This window comes from Antechinus flavipes, chromosome 1 (assembly GCF_016432865.1).
Source record: "Antechinus flavipes isolate AdamAnt ecotype Samford, QLD, Australia chromosome 1, AdamAnt_v2, whole genome shotgun sequence".
NCBI classification, from domain to species: Eukaryota; Metazoa; Chordata; class Mammalia; order Dasyuromorphia; family Dasyuridae; genus Antechinus; species Antechinus flavipes.
The window spans coordinates 639,002,124-639,018,177 of record NC_067398.1 but is presented as its reverse complement, the minus strand read 5'-3'; the positions used below and the strand labels follow the sequence as shown (position 1 = coordinate 639,018,177).

General features: G+C 34.2%; 1 protein-coding gene across 3 annotated transcripts in view; it reads left to right on the top strand.

Moving 5' to 3' along the window:
- TRAPPC9 (trafficking protein particle complex subunit 9) overlaps positions 1-16,054 on the top strand; it is a 1,007,235-nt gene that overhangs the window by 491,111 nt on the left and 500,070 nt on the right. For all 3 annotated transcript variants that reach the window (XM_051971143.1, XM_051971142.1, XM_051971144.1), the window contains one exon: positions 14,753-14,863. In XM_051971143.1, coding sequence (XP_051827103.1) covers positions 14,753-14,863 — 111 coding nt within the window. The remainder of the gene's footprint in view (positions 1-14,752; positions 14,864-16,054) is intronic.

Genomic DNA, 16,054 nt, shown 5'->3' with positions numbered 1-16,054 from the left:
CTATAGAGGAGAGTTGGGGTGGGTGATTGGAATTCAAGATTTTGTCAAATATGCGAAGATTTGTCATATGGGAAGCACAGCGGAATATTCTGGTTGGCCACAGAAAGAAAACTGGGAGTAGTAGTAGAGTTAAACTCATTATAAGGAAAAACTTCCTAAGAATCTAAGAAATATGAAAGCAGAAATGATTGTCTTTCTCTTGAAGGTTTAAGTAAAAGTTGAATGATTACTGGTCAGGGAAATTGTGGACAAGTTTGCTCTTTTTGGGGCTAATGCTTTGAGATAACTTTTAAATTCTGAGCTTCTGGAATAGTTTAATTCTATGAGTTTGGCCTTGACAGCTGGGTGAGATTTCAAAGAGTGAAAGCTATTTTATGATGGAACATACAAGAAAATGAATGCAGAAGAGTTGACAGTGTATTTTATTTACTATTTTGAATTTATGAACTTTCCTTGCAGATTTACAAACAGATTTCACTTGACTTAAAAAATTAAAGTCATATATTATTTTGATATTAACTTCTTATGAGATATCAAAATGGTAAAATTGTTAAGGAAATACATTTTAATAGGTTGGTACAAGTTTCCTTCCATTATCAATGAGCATATAGGAAGAACAATTTCTTCTGAGCCCCTTAAAATCAATTATCGTTCTCTCTATTTTAAGATGCCAAATCTGTTTACAGAGAGTAATCACATGGCAATTTTTAGGTACTAATTGATATTACTGATATTAATAACAATGCCACTTGCAACTACAGCTACTTAGAAACAAACTTTTAAATTAATTCCATCCCACTCCATCCTCCTTCCCCCCAAAGAACAGGACAGAGTGTGTTTCAACTGGCGTGGAACAACATGGTCATATATATTTAATAAATAAAAGGAGGGATTGGGTTTATTCTAGATAGACTTTAGTTCTCTAGTAATAAGAAATATATACTCTTTTTTTAAAAAACTGATTTATCTTTCCCACATATTCTGTTTTTAATATTGCTTGAACACCTTTAACAGTGAGGAAATTAATCCTTTAAAAACTAATTTGAGTTCTACTTTAAGATTATGTTTCCTCTAAGGAAAGTCAAAATAACATTGATATGGTAGATAAAATATCTAGAAGAGAGCCACCAGAATAACAAAGGGCCCTGAGTTAATGTCCTAGAGCTGAGGAATAGAGTATTTGAAAGGAATGACAGCTTTGGTTTTTTTCACATATAAAGGATGACTCTTTATGTGGAATAATGAGGTGACTTCTCATATAAAGTAAGAGATTTGGACTAAATGATTTTGGTTGATTGATTTTGCATTGTCCTGAAGAAAGAACTACAAGTAGGAAGTTACAAAGAGGCAATTTAAGTTATTCACAAGTACAGTGCATTGTCCTGGAAGGTAGTGTGTTCCTCAGTCTTTAAGTAGAAGCTGGATGGCCACTAGTTGGGTGCATTCACTTTGAGTAAGAGTTAGGACATATCATTGCTAATGCCCTTCCAAACTCTCTAATTCTATCCATATCTGATCTAATCTAATCTTCTCATTTTATGTGCAATGAAATTGATATTCAGAGAATTGAAATGATTTGCTGAATTGCTATATTTATAGGGAATAGAATTGTAGTGTCTGGACTAGGTTTCTGGAGGATCTCAGGACCAGCCTTGGTCTTAGTGGAGGAGTGAAGTAGGCAGAAGAGCCACCAGGAGGATGGTCAAAGATGGAATGTTTCTATTTTCAGTCCTTCTCAGCCCTTAAATACCTTAGTACAATTACATCATTACAGCACACTAAATATGTGTGAACTAGAGAACCATTACATTACCATATCACACTAAGTACTAAGTATATGTGAACTAGAGAACCATCATCTCATTAATCACACTGAGTTAACACCCGCTGTAAGTATCTTTGCTTCAAGTATACTTTTCTCAGAGTTCCCCAATATCTGGGGTCTTCTACAGAGAACAACCAGATTTTAAGTAAATTTCCTGATTCAAAAAATTATGCTTTTTGTATTAGATTATTCCCTATGTGAGCCACAGTTTCTCTCTCTGTAAATTGGGCATAATCATTTCCTACCCTGTTTCTTTCATAGAACTAATGGGATAATCAAATGAGATAAAGGGCATAATATTGCCTCATTTATAAAATATTGTATAAATTTGAGATCATTGTTATTGGGAATACATGCTTTTGTTAGTGTTCTCCATACCTTAGTAAAAAGTCTTCAAGAGTTTCTGTGATCATTACCTCCTTTCATATGTTATTTTACCTTTAGCATTGTGTATACTTTGATATTTAAGCCTATTTAGAGAATTCTATTATAGATTTTTTTCAATAAAACTTATAGTAGGATAAGCAAATGCATGTGCTTCATTGGCCTTCAGAGAACTCAAGATCTTCTGCATATTATGGGAAGACATCCAAAGACTCTAGTGAATTATTGTTTCCTACAGGAAAGGAGGGAGTATGTGTAACAGGATGGCCAATATGCTTAAGCTAAGTCTGATATTTTGTTAATTAATATGTTTGTTTCAGGGGCAGCTAGGTGACGCAGTGGGTAGAGCACCAGCCCTGAAGTCAGGATGACCTGAGTTCAAAATCTGATCTCAGACACTTAATACTTCCTGGCTGTGTGATCCTGGGCAAGTCACTTAACCCCAATTGCTTCAGGAAAAAAAAAATAATGTTTGTTCCTTCCTTAAGTATTTTTTAAAAGGATCTTTTGAACATGGAATATCTTACTATGTCCAATGAAGGGATACAAAAATGAAAAATAAAACAGTCAAGATGTTTATAATGGGAAAGGAGACATAATACTTGGCTTCAAACAACCATAATATAAAAAAAGATGATATATTAATAGTATTTCCAAATGGCTATTATCATGAGGAAAAGATCATTTTCAGATGGCAGAATTAGACAAGGCTTCATGGAAAAGCTCACATTGTTCATCTGGGCTTTGAAGGATCAGCTGGTTTTCAATAGCCAGAGTATAGGTCTTCTGGAAAGGAACCAATATGATCAACGACATTTCAATGGTAAAAAAGGGATACAAAAATAGTTTACATTACCTGGAGCATAGAGTAATTAGGCGTGAGAAGGAAAGTCAAAATAGTATCAGGGTGGATTGTAGAGGGCCCTAAGGGCCAAACTAAGGAGTCTGGATTTTAGTAGTAAAGAGAGAACAACTATTACCAAGAATGAGAGAGACTTTTATAAAGTGAAGCATCTTGCTTGGGCCCTCATACCAAATGGCCATTTAGTAATCATTAATTTTGGTTAAGATATTCAGCACCAGAGTATTTTTGAGATATGAGTTTAGCTGCAAAGAGTTAAGAAGATATTTCAGTTCATTTTAAATTTAGATTTTTTTAAATCAGTGAGCATTTATTGAACACTGTATTCTTAACAATGTACTAGACATGGGGGAAAAATGCAAAAACAGCTCATGCTCTCAAAGAGCTCATGTTCTAATGAAGGAGACAACATTCAAATAATTATGTACATGCCAGAGATAGATACAATATAAATGGAAGGTAATCTCAAATGGAAAATACTAGCCGTTTATTTGTGTGTGTGATACCTAGCACTTGTTTTGACTCCTGAAGATAGCCAGGAGATACAGGTAAGAAAAGCAACCATTTTAGGCATGGCTGACAGTCAGGAGATGGATGACATCAACCACATGCAGCAAGAAGGCCATTTCTGTTGGGGTCTTAAGTCCATATGGGGGAGTATAGTGTAAGAAGTGTGGAAATGAGGAGAGAATTTATATTGTAAGGACTTTACATACTAAACAGCTGTTTAGTTGATCATGGAAGTAATAGGGCTTTTGGAGTCTGTCAAATAAGGGGAAATAACACAAGAGATCTATGCTTTGAGAAGACCACTTTGGTAGAGAAGTGGAAGATGAATTAGAGTGGGGATAGGAGGCAGTGAGACAAATCAGTAACCTGTTGCAGTAGTCTAGGCAAAAAATGACCAGGGCTTATACCAAAATAGTGTCTCTGTGGGTAGAGAGAAGGGACATAGAAGGGACATTGTGAAGGTGGAAGTGACAATATGACTCTAGATTGGAAATGCAACATGGATGACAATGAAGAGTGGAAGAGTTCACTGAGGATCTGACCCTGGGCAATTGGGAGAATTGTGGTATCCTTGACAGTATTTTGAAAAATTCAATTTCATTTTTTTTTCAATTAATAAAAAAAATTCTACTTTAATTCCCCTTCATCTCCCAGTATAAAAATTAAGCAAAACAAAATGCCTTTACAGTAAAAGGAAAGTAGGGAAAATTAGGAATGTTTCTCAGTCAGTAGGAGAGAAATCAAAAGTTTGTTTTAGATTTGTTGAGTTTGACATGCATGTGGGGCATTTAGTTAAGATGTTAATCAATAGTCAATAATTAATTATTAAATACCCTCTCTGTGTTAGGCAAAATATAAATAAAGATAAAAACTAAGACAATACTTACTGTCAAAAAGCTTACAGTCTAATGGGGGAAAACTATGCCCGAATGGAAGTTAAAAAACAAGGTGAGGTGGAAAGGGGAAAGAAAGAAGATACTATCAGCTCCAAAGGTATTCTGGAGAAGTCCAAAGAAGTCCAAAAACAATGTAGTAGGTACTAACTGGGGAAAAGATTGTACTAAATCCTTTCTCTAAATAAAAACCTTAAAGCACTATATAAATGCTAACTATTTTTATTGTCATGACTATTTTAATTTTACCTCTATCCCCCCCAGTATTCAGTCCATTCCTTTAAATTAGATTACAAAACAATATTCCTAAGACACAAATTTGACCATACTGTTCCCTTGCTTAATAGTTTTCAGTGTTTCTTGATTTCCTACAAAATAAAATATAAATTCCTTTAGCTTAAATTTGTGATTCTTAACAATCTATTTTTAATCTACTTTTCCAGCCTTATTTTATATTATTATTGTTCATGAATTATCAATTCCAATTGAAATGGACTACTAGTTCTTCTCTGAACTTGATGTTATTTCCTGTAATTGTGTATTTCTGGATATTAATGTCTGGAATGTACTCTTTTGTTTCTGGCTTAATGACTACTTTTCTATCTTCCTTCTATCCATGCTTATGGATACCATTTCTTCTATGAAGGCTTTACTTACTTTATCAACTGAAAGTGTTCTCTCCTTCCTCACATTTCACTTACTTAGTCTGGGTTTCTCTTTTGATTCTATTACTTCATACTTAAGTGTCTTAAATATAGAAATAATGTCATCTAAAATCTTCTATACCCTCCCCTTAAAGTACTATAGTACTTTGTTCATATTAAGAGCTTAATTACAATTGTTTCAATTGATCACTTCTTTCCCTGATGTGTTTTGCATTCTTTTTCTGCTCCTCTACTTTAATATTCTAGTCACAATAGACATTCATGAATCAGAAAATTCTAAATTTTATTCTTTTAAATATCTTTGTCATACATTTTTAACTAAAATACTACATCTTCTTTGTCCCTGGTAAGTGACTATGTGCATATCCAGAAAATGGTTTCATTATTTGTTCAGAGAATGTCGGACATGAATTTCTGAACAGATTTATTTAACAAGCATAATCCTGTGGACACATGCTGAAATCTTTTTACACATTCAAACAGAGAAAACATAATAACTAAAGAGCTATTGCAAAGGTGAATATCAGTCTATTCATTACATACACAAAAACACTATAAAGAATAAAGATGATTTTTCTGTGATATGTTTGTTTTTATTTTTAATTTTTTAAATGAAGACTGACTCAGATTCAATTCGTTGATTACATGATTTGCAAAAAAAAAAAAAAAAAATCCATTGATCCTAATATTGAGTAATAGTCCCTTCTGGAAGTGTGGTATGTTGAAAAACGTCTAGCATAATAGGTTTGGAAATGGCCAATGGATTTGTAGTAGAAGTGGACCTTTTCTCCTTGGTGTCTCATCCTTTAATGGACCCTTCATACATATACTACACACACACACACACACACACACACACACACGTAGTATATGTATGTTTATACTCACCACATTTTAAATATAAATGATGTAATAGTTATTGTGTTTATGCTTACCAAGTAAATAGCAAACTAATTTGCCTATATAAGATTAATCTATCTATATGGGATACCTACATGGTGTAGGATTATGGTAGATCAGACCTAAGGCCAGGCCCACATCTGAAGAAAGAAATAGAGCCAATGACTTCATCAGCATTCTGGCTAGGGAGAAAGGGCAGATAGACCTCAAGAGTACTGATGAAGTTTAGTATTTCTTTTTTGCATTTTCAGAGAAGAATATCAAGACAGAATTTATCATCCCCCCCCTAAAATATCTGTGGATTAGGAGGAAGAGTTTGGATTCAAAAGAAATGATGCTTCCCTGTTCACTCTTAAGAGGAAAGGGTAGCATTTAGTTATATTTGCAGGTTAGCCTCTTTCTACCATGTGCTGATGATACAAAAGATCATCACAAATAGTGAATTAGTCCCAATTGATAAATGGTCAAAGGATAAGAACAGACAATTTTCAGATGATGAAATTAAAGCCTTCTATATTCATATGAAAAAAAATTCCCTGAATCACTATTAGTTAGAGAAATGCAAATTAAAATAACTTTGAGTTATCACCTTATACCTCTCTGATTGGCTAAGGTGACAGGAAAAGATAATGATAAATGTTGGATGGAATGTGGGGAAAATTGGGACACTAATACATTGTTGCTGGGGTTGTGAATGGCTCCAATCATTCTAGAGAGCAATTTGGGTCTGTATCCCACGGAAATCATAAAGGAGGGAACAGGATTATGTGCATGTGCAAAAATGTTTGTAGCAGCTCTTTTTGTGGTAGCAAAGAATTAGAAAATGAGTAGATACATATCAATTGGGGAATAGCTGAACAAGTTGTGGTATATGGAGGTAATAGAGTATTATTGTTCTATAAAAAATGATGGCCAAGCTGATTTTAGAAAAGCCTGGAAAGATTTACATGAACTAATGCTGAACAAAAGAAGCAGAACCAGTAATACACTTTACACTTTTAATAGCAAGAATGCAATGATCAGCTATGAAAGACGTGGTTCTTCTCAGTGGTTCAGTGATCCAAAGGCAACCCTAATAGACTTTGAATAGAAAATGCCATCTGCATCCAGAAAAATAATCATAGAGATTGAATGTAAATCAACACATGCTATGTTCTCTTCTTTTTTCTGTTTTTTTTTTTTCTTTCCCATGGTTTTTCCCTTTTGTTTTGATTTTTCTCTCCCAACATGACTCATAAAGCAAAGTGTATTAAAAACATACCAACAAATAAATAAAATTTTAAAATTGCATAACAAGAAAACCCATTTTTCCATGCAAGATTATACATAGAAGTTGTATGAATTCTGCAGCTTAAAATATTCCAGAAAACAGTAGTAAATAAGTTTTTTTTTTTTAACCTGGGAACTAAATATTAAATTATACTAACTTATTGAAATAGTTTGTAGAAAGCAAACCGAAAAGTACCACATAAATATCAGTTCATGTTATTTTTAATAACAATTATTTTCATTATTATTGATTTCTAGACTATCAAAATCTGATAATGATAACTAAAATTTACATAACATTTAAAGATTTCCAAAATGTTTTCCATATTTATCTTATTTAATTCCTATAACATTCCCTTGTTAGGTGATATTTTTATTCTCATTTTACAGTTTGGAAAACTGGGGCTAAGAGAGTATATGTGATTTAGTTATAGTTAGAAAAGAATGATTTATCTCAAGTTTTCATCCATCTTTCTTTCACTCAGCAATCATTCACTGCTACCTATTTTATGGAAAGAACTAAGAGAGATAGAGAATGCATTAAAACAGGGTGCTTCCACTCAAGGAACTCATGATGAATGAGAAATTAATGTGTAAATTATCAATATTTTGAGGAATGAGGAACAATTTAAGTTCATTGATCACCTTGAAAAGAACAGTTTCAGTCATAGAACTTGCAGTTTATTAGGTAAGTCATAAACACAAATAATTATACATACGTAGTTAAATTGAATAAATCTATTGGCTTATGACAGAATAAATTGTTCTTTGAAGTCTCAGAATTGGGACAAACTTCATAGAAATGTCATTTGAATTTTGCTTCAAATAATGAGTAGAAATTCTTCAACCAAGAGAATGGGTCATATTTTGAATATACTTTATTGTTTCCTGCTTTCTAGAGCCCCCATGCCAGCATGATTAAAATACTCACTCTTAGTGGAGAAGTGATGAGGCGGGACTCCTGAGGATGGTGGAAAAATGGAGTCCATTTATTCCAAGAACTTTACCCTTTTTATACCCTCATATCCTTATGTAACAAAAACACTGGATATGCAACAAGTATATACTGCCCATGTGGGACCACATGAACAACTTGCTATTGTATAATTAGTTTGCCACCTGGTGTCACTCTGCTTCTATCACAACACAGGTTGTCACCGCCCCCTGACTTCTCAGGAAGGCCGAGAGTCCTTGTGGGAGATGGGGAGCCGAAGCAGACATTGTCAGCAGGTTCCCTCTGGGCTGAAGGGTCTTATGCCTTACCCAGAGTTCCCCCACTGTCTGTGATCTTAACAGTCTGGTGTGACAAAGCATTAAAAGGTAAAATAGAGACAGATGTAAGAACCTTGAATGCCCCATTATAGGAGGATGAAGTTTATTTGAAGACATAGGAACTCATTAAACAAAATAAGTAGAGGAATTACATCATGATAAGCTTTGTGCAAAAAATATTCTAGCAGTAGTGTGAAGGATTGATTGGAAGAGAGAGACTAGGAAGAGAGAGAAGACCCATTTGGAAACTTTGACATTTTTCTAGGTGAGAGTAAGGAAGACTTGGAATATGGTAGTGGTGGTAGAAATAGAGGAGGAAAGTGAAAATAAAACTGTGGAAATGGTATTCACAGAGATTTGAATGTGAGAGATGAGGAATAGGGGAGAAATCAAAAATAACAATGAGGTAGCTTACATGGCAAACTGAGTCAGTAGTGATACAAGAGGAAGAAATAATCAAGTCACAAAGGAACTGATACAGGAGGAGAAGGATATTCCAATAAGACTATTTTTTTAAATGTATCTTTTGGTTTGGTTCTGTTGATATTTTCTAGAATAGAAGCAATAGCAATGATTCTTTTACTGGATCCTCTAGGGACTGTTCGAAGGACAAGCCTTACTTGGGTATGCATGTTAGAATATATTTTTTAAATAATAATTTTTTCTTTTCTGTATATATATATATATATATATATATATATATATATATATATATATATATATATATATATATATGTATATATATATATATATGTATATATATATATAGTTTTCAACATTCACCCTTAGAAAACCTTATATTCCAATTTTTTCTCCCTTCTTTCCTCCCCAGACAGCAAATAATCCAATATAAGTTAAATGTGCACAATAGAATATATTTCTTAAAAATATTTATTATTATACTATGAGATCTTTGAAGATATTCATGACAGTGATTTTGTGATTATGTTTCCTATAGAGCCATATATAGTGCACTAGACATGGGTACATGATAAATATTTACTAGGTAGTGTCAGTTTGGGGGAAAGATTTCTATGGGAAATCCCAACAGTTTATAGTTTATGCTGCATTAGATAATATACTTTTGTATGTGGGAAGCCTAGTGAATGGTGGTAAGAGCCAGCAGGCATTTGAGTTTTGCTTGAAGTAATCAATAGAAATTTTACAATCAAAAAAAGAAAGACAATCATTCCAAGTATAGGGAATAGCTTGAGCTAATAGAGAGAACAGAATATGTTTTGAGCGCAGAGAGCAGTCCAATGTGAGAAAAAGATCCCATGTGACAATCATAGGAAACAAATACAGGGGAAAAGAGAAGGGGATAATACTTCTTTGGTGTTATGATTATTTTAAACATATTTTTCTCACTGTGCTAAACAATAGATTATTTGCACTGATGTTATTTTAATTTTGAATAATTAGTTAGCATTGGTTTGTTGTTTAAAAAAAAAAAAAACATATTCCTATTGTTGCTTAATTTACGCCAGTAGAGCCTATGCTAGCCTACATCTCTTATAAATGATCCAGTTCTTATTTCTGTACTTTGTTAATTTCCAACTTTTATATAGAAGATTTTTTTGGTTGGGTTTGGTTTCAACTAGATAGACTTTAGACTTCTTTTGACTTGGGATTCTATAATACTATGATTTTTGATACTTAAAGGACCAGTGCTTTGGCAGATATACAACAGAGGTTAATATTTAAACATGTGTTAGGAAATGAGGAGCTACAGTGAAATGAAGATGTTACTCTTGGCAATGAATGAAAACCTGACATATTTAAAGTTTAAAAGCAGAAGAAGTGAAAAAGAAAGACGTGCCAGTTGTATCAGGTCTGTTATCTCTCTTGAAATTTTCTAATTTGTGATTTCAAAGAGAAACAGAATCTGTGTGTGTGTGTGTGTGTGTGTGTGTGTGTGTGTGTGTGTGTATTTATATAAGTGCGTTCCTTCATTCTTTGAGAAACTGTTGTTTGATCAATACAGACTTTCTTATCAATTCAGTATCTTATCAATGAATTACTCCCATGCCTTAGTATATGGTCTTCATAATGTGCTGTAGTTACATCTATGTAACCATGTGTATATATGTTCGCATATGGACGTATGATGTATGCATATGTGTAGTTTGTATTTGTATATATATTCATATGTATGTATGCATATATACACATTTGTACAACTTTTAAAATATATTAGTGTTTGCATGTATCTTACTCTATATGTAATACTTTGCTCTTTTATTTCCCTCAGTTTAACTTGGATTCCTTTCCCCCGATAAATGTTTTACAAGTTCATTTTACTGATGAAAGATTTTGCTGTGATTAAAGATTTCATGAAGTTATGACAAGGGTGTAATAGATCTTCATTCTTCTTCAAGGCTCCGCTTGCCTTGAGCTGACTGAGTAGGCTGGGCGTTGATGGCTGTCAGAATGAATGACTGTCTCACATTCACTGTAACTCCATTAGAGTAGGCCCTCCGCCTTTCTAGAGTTGAACAAACAGCTATAGGAAAAGGGAGAGTATTTTAAGGATATACCGTCATCACAATAGGGTACTTACCTCCTTCCCTTGAAATATCTCATATTTGTAATAGATTGTAAAATGGATTTTCCAGGAGTACCTTGTGGCCTGTTAATGATGTTCTGCCTGCAATGTAGTCCAACTGCATGCTCGATATTCTTGTTCAAGAACCTCTTCTTTAGTAAATCAGTTCACAAAGTGCAGAAGTCTTTTTAAAAAATAGACTATTACTTCTCAAAAAGTGTTTTTCTACTTACTACTCCTTCTCCAAATATGCCCTTTCTTTTTTCCTTCCCTCTTCAGATATCTCATTCTCTTCTTGTTTTCCTGCAGTGTGTCTATACCCATATTGAGTGTGTATATTATTTCCTCTTTAAGCCAATTCTGATGAAACTAAGGTTCACTCACTCACCCTCACTTTCTCTTCTTCCTCTTCATTGTAAAAGTTTTTTCTTCCCTTTTTTTAATGGCAGATAATTTACACCATTCCACTTTTCCCTTTCCCTTTCTCTCAGTATATTCCTCTCTTCCCTCTTTAATTTCAAAAAATTTTAAAGATATTATCACTTCTTTTTCAGCTCACATCTGTGTCCTTAAAACTGCCATAATAATGAGAAAGTTCTAATGTGGTATAAGTATCAGCCTCCCATGTAAAAATGCAAAAAGATAAACTTTACTAAATCCCTTGTAATATCACTTTGCTGATTACCTGCTATATTTCTCCTGAGTTCTGTATATGAAAATCAAATTTTCATCATCATGAATACTTGAAAATCCACTATTTCATTGAATGACCATCTTTTCTTCTGACAGATTATATACAGTTTTGCTGAGCATTTGATTCTTGGTTGTAATCCTAGCTCCAATGCTCTCTGGAATATTATATTCCAAACCTTCTGGGTTTTTTATGTAGAATCTTCTAGATCTTGTGTTATCCTGATTGTGGCTCTAATATATTTAAATTATTTCTTTCTGGATGCTTACCATATTTTCTCCTTGATTTGGGAGTTTTGGATAGCTATAATATTCCTGGGAATTTTCATTTTGAGATCTCTTTCAGGAAATGATTGGTGAATTTTTTTCAATTTCTGTTTTACCTTCCAGTACTAGAATATCAGGACAATTTGTCTTGATAATTTCTTGAAAGATGATGTCCAGGCCCTTTTTTTGAGCATGACTTTCAGGTGGTCCAAAAAATTTTAAATTATCTCACTTGGATCCATTTTCCAAATCAGTTGTTTTTTCAATGAGATATTTCACATTTTTTCTATTTTTTTCATTTTTTGGGTTTTGGCTTTATTGTATCTTGATTTCTCATAAAATCATTAAGTTCCCAATTCTAAATTTTAAGGGATTATTTTCCTCATTGAGCTTTTGTACCTCCTTTCTCAATTGACCAATTTTGCTTTTTAAGACATTATTCTCCTAGTACACTAGTATCTTTCTGTATTTCTGATCTTACATTTGGTATAGTGATAATTGTCTCTTTTGCTGTTCCTCAGATACAATCTTCCATTTCTCAGTTAAAATTCCATCTTCTGCAAGGCTTCCTATTGGAATCTTTACAAATTGTTAAGTCATTAGAGTTGAGATGTTTTAGGCCAGAACCTGAAACAAGGTACTAAGTAGAACTAATTGATACAATGCTTGTGTTCACACCTTTACTCATTGGAGTTCACACATTTGGGAGATTTCAGGGTTTAGTATGAGATATCCGAATTCACACCTCCCTTGAAGATCTTAGAGCCAGAGAGCACTATGGGAGAAACCCATAATCTCTCTCTCTTGTATCCCACAAGATCCTCTCTCTCATATATAAGAAACAGACAGAGGCTCTCAGAGAGAGATTCATTCCATTTTCTACTTGGCTGGCTGGTGGCAGAAGAGAGTTCAGCTGAATTGCATTGGAGAGGAGCACTCTGGGCCAGACACAGAGCACTCTGGGAAAGCCAGAAGCCCTCTCTCGGAGGCAAGAAAGATTCATTATAACTTTTACCTTGGTGCTGGCTGGAGGCAGAGGCAGAAGCAAAGGACAAAGCTGCAGGAGCTCTCAGAACCAAGCAGAGAGATAGGCCTCAACTAACTGGGCTATATTGGAGGCAATAAAAGATCTGAATTTTTACCAGCTGGCTGCATTTGGGGTAATGATTGATCTGAACTGATACTAAGGCTGCCTCCAGAAAACCTCCCCCGAGAAACCTGCTCTCACCCAGAGAGAACCATCATATATTATTATATTTATTTTAAAAGAAGAAAAAGAACACAACAGCTTCCTTTTCTGATTCTCCTTGATCTTAATTCTTCTCATCTGAGATGGTCTTAGTTTATCTTCTTGATAGCTCATCTATATCATAATTTTTTTGTGAATACTCCTTCCCTTCACATTAAACTGTGAATTCTGTAAGAGGAAGACTTCCTCCTCTCCTCCCCCCCCCCCCCCCCCCCATAGCAGGTACTGAATAAATGCTAGTTCACTGACTACTTCGCATAAGAAGGAAAGTGTCTAGCCAAAAGTTATGTGCCTCTTAAGCAGAACAAAGTAAGAAATTGAACCTAAATCTTCTGACTTAAAGCTTTGTCTTTTTTTTTTTTTTTTTACACTCTTAATGCTGCCTCCTAGAAAATTGTTCAAAGTGGAAATGGAATGCTTCTTCCTATATACAGAATAGTTGACTTCTCAACTTGACTTATTAAATGTGGGAATCTGTGAGTGGTTTAAATTTCTATTTCCAATCTTTGGCAGGTACCTTTTTGCTGAAATGACAAGGGTATATTGTTTCTCCTACATCACCAGTATTCACAGATCTTTTTTCACCTAGTTCTCTTAAGCATTGGTATTCTCAGTTCTATTTATATTTCTTAGGCTAGAATTTTGCCTAAGGAAGACCAAGATTACAAGAAGATTTGAAACTATTATCCTTGAATCACAAATCAGAACCCCAAAGACCATTTAATTCAGCTCTTAGCTATGAAGGAATCTCTTTCCAACTTCAGTGATCAACTAATAGAACTTAAGCAGTTGAGCTTAGAAAAGAATAGATTTAGGAGTGATTTGATATTTTTCTTAAGTACTTTGAGGGTTATTATGTTATATAGGAAAGTGATTGACTTGACTAGCCTCAAAGCAGAATGAGAAACAGTAGATATATATATTTATATAAAATTCAATTTTGACTTGATAACATAAGAACAGAATCTTTGTCTCTCTGTCTCCCTCTGTCTCTCTATTTTCCCCTCCCTTCCTCCCTTCTTTTTGTCTTTCCCTTCCTCCCGTCCTTTGGTTCTTTCCTCAACATTTAGCACAATGTCAGGCACAAATTAGATGCTTAATAAATGCTTACTGACTGTTAATTTTTGGACTAATTCTCATTTAGGCTTTTTCCATTGTGAGATTCTGTGATTCTATTTAGCAGTTTAACCTGGTATTATCTTGGTAGAGTCCATTTCATATCCAACATTTAAAAAATAAAATCTCTGCTCTTCAACTATCTGTGAATAGAAGCAAGTTTTCTTGGGGGAGGAGGAGACGGGCAAGAATGAGAGAACAAGGGAAGGACAATGACTTAAAATATTAAGGATTTTTCAGTTACCTCTTTGAGAGTGAAAGGTGAATAATTTTTAAAATAATGTGTCTGTATCTTTTCTACATAGTACCCGTCAGTGCCATCTGCTTCTGGATGTATTCAATTCCACAGAGCATGAGCTAACTATCAGTGCTAAGAACAATGAAGAGCTTATTCTACATGCTGGGGAATGCCAAAGGTAAGCACTTCTACATTGCCTTTTTTTTTTTTTTTGATACCATAGATTCACGGGCCTACTAGGCTGATTAGTGGTGAAACACTGATCTGGTGATTTGGTGAAACACTGGTAATGATATCCATCTTAATCATTGGGGGCTAGAAAAATTTTCAGAAACCATGGCTCATTTATGCTAGGGAAAGGTGTTTATTTCCTCAAGTGGCAGGCTGTCTAGTACTCAAGTACTCTTGTATCCTAAGCAGTTTTCCCTTGGTGATACAGCTGCTCTAAGTCTCCAAGCCAAATGCTTCCTTTGAATAGCCATCAGTGGTAGCAATGGTCTGTTGCTATTTTCACCAAGAAATGCAGAAGCAGAGAGAGAGTTTGAAAAAATTTTTGTTTTTAAAGTCTGTGTTGGATCAAGCTAAAATTATCTAGAGTACCAAATCAAGTTTACAGCATAGATTCATGAATTTGAAAAGTCTGTGCAGTAAAAGCACTGCTCAGGGAAAAATGTAGATATCATTGTCTATTCAATCACAGCTTTTCAATTTGAAGTCTGACAATCTACTTGATATTGAGGGTGGCCAAGTTTTCTACATATATCTAGGATTTCTTGGACTGTTTTTCTCTTATCTGTCTCTAATTGCCAGGGTTAGGAAAGGATTCTTTGATTAATGTTTAGGGTCAAGATGAATTTGACACAAGGATGGGTAGAATACAAAATGATTACATAGGATAGTAGTCCTCTTTGATAAGTTGTGGGTTCATCCTTTGCTTAATGGAAAGAATTTCTCAGTGTCTAGAAAGATTTTTCTGATCCACAAGTCATGAAAATATCCTTTATGCCTAAGGTTCTTTGAGGGCCTGGTGATAGTTGCCCTCTCCTTCTTGATTTGTCTTCTCACAGGATATGTTTTTCAAAGCTCCAAGTCACCCAGATAATCATTGATCTTGGAAATAGTCTTACGGAGGCAGGAAAAAAAATTGAAGACAGACAACAATTCATGCAAAAAGGACATCTTTTAGTTAGATAAATCAGTCCTTATTATAATGTCTTTTTATGTCATATGCTCAGATTAGCCAATAGTCTTGATGGTAGAATGGTTGATGGTCAGTATTTAAGGCTTCAATTTGTGACTTCTGTCTGCCTCCTGGATTTAATCTAATATGTCATAAAGGGTGTTACTTTTTGTGAGAAGCATGGATAAT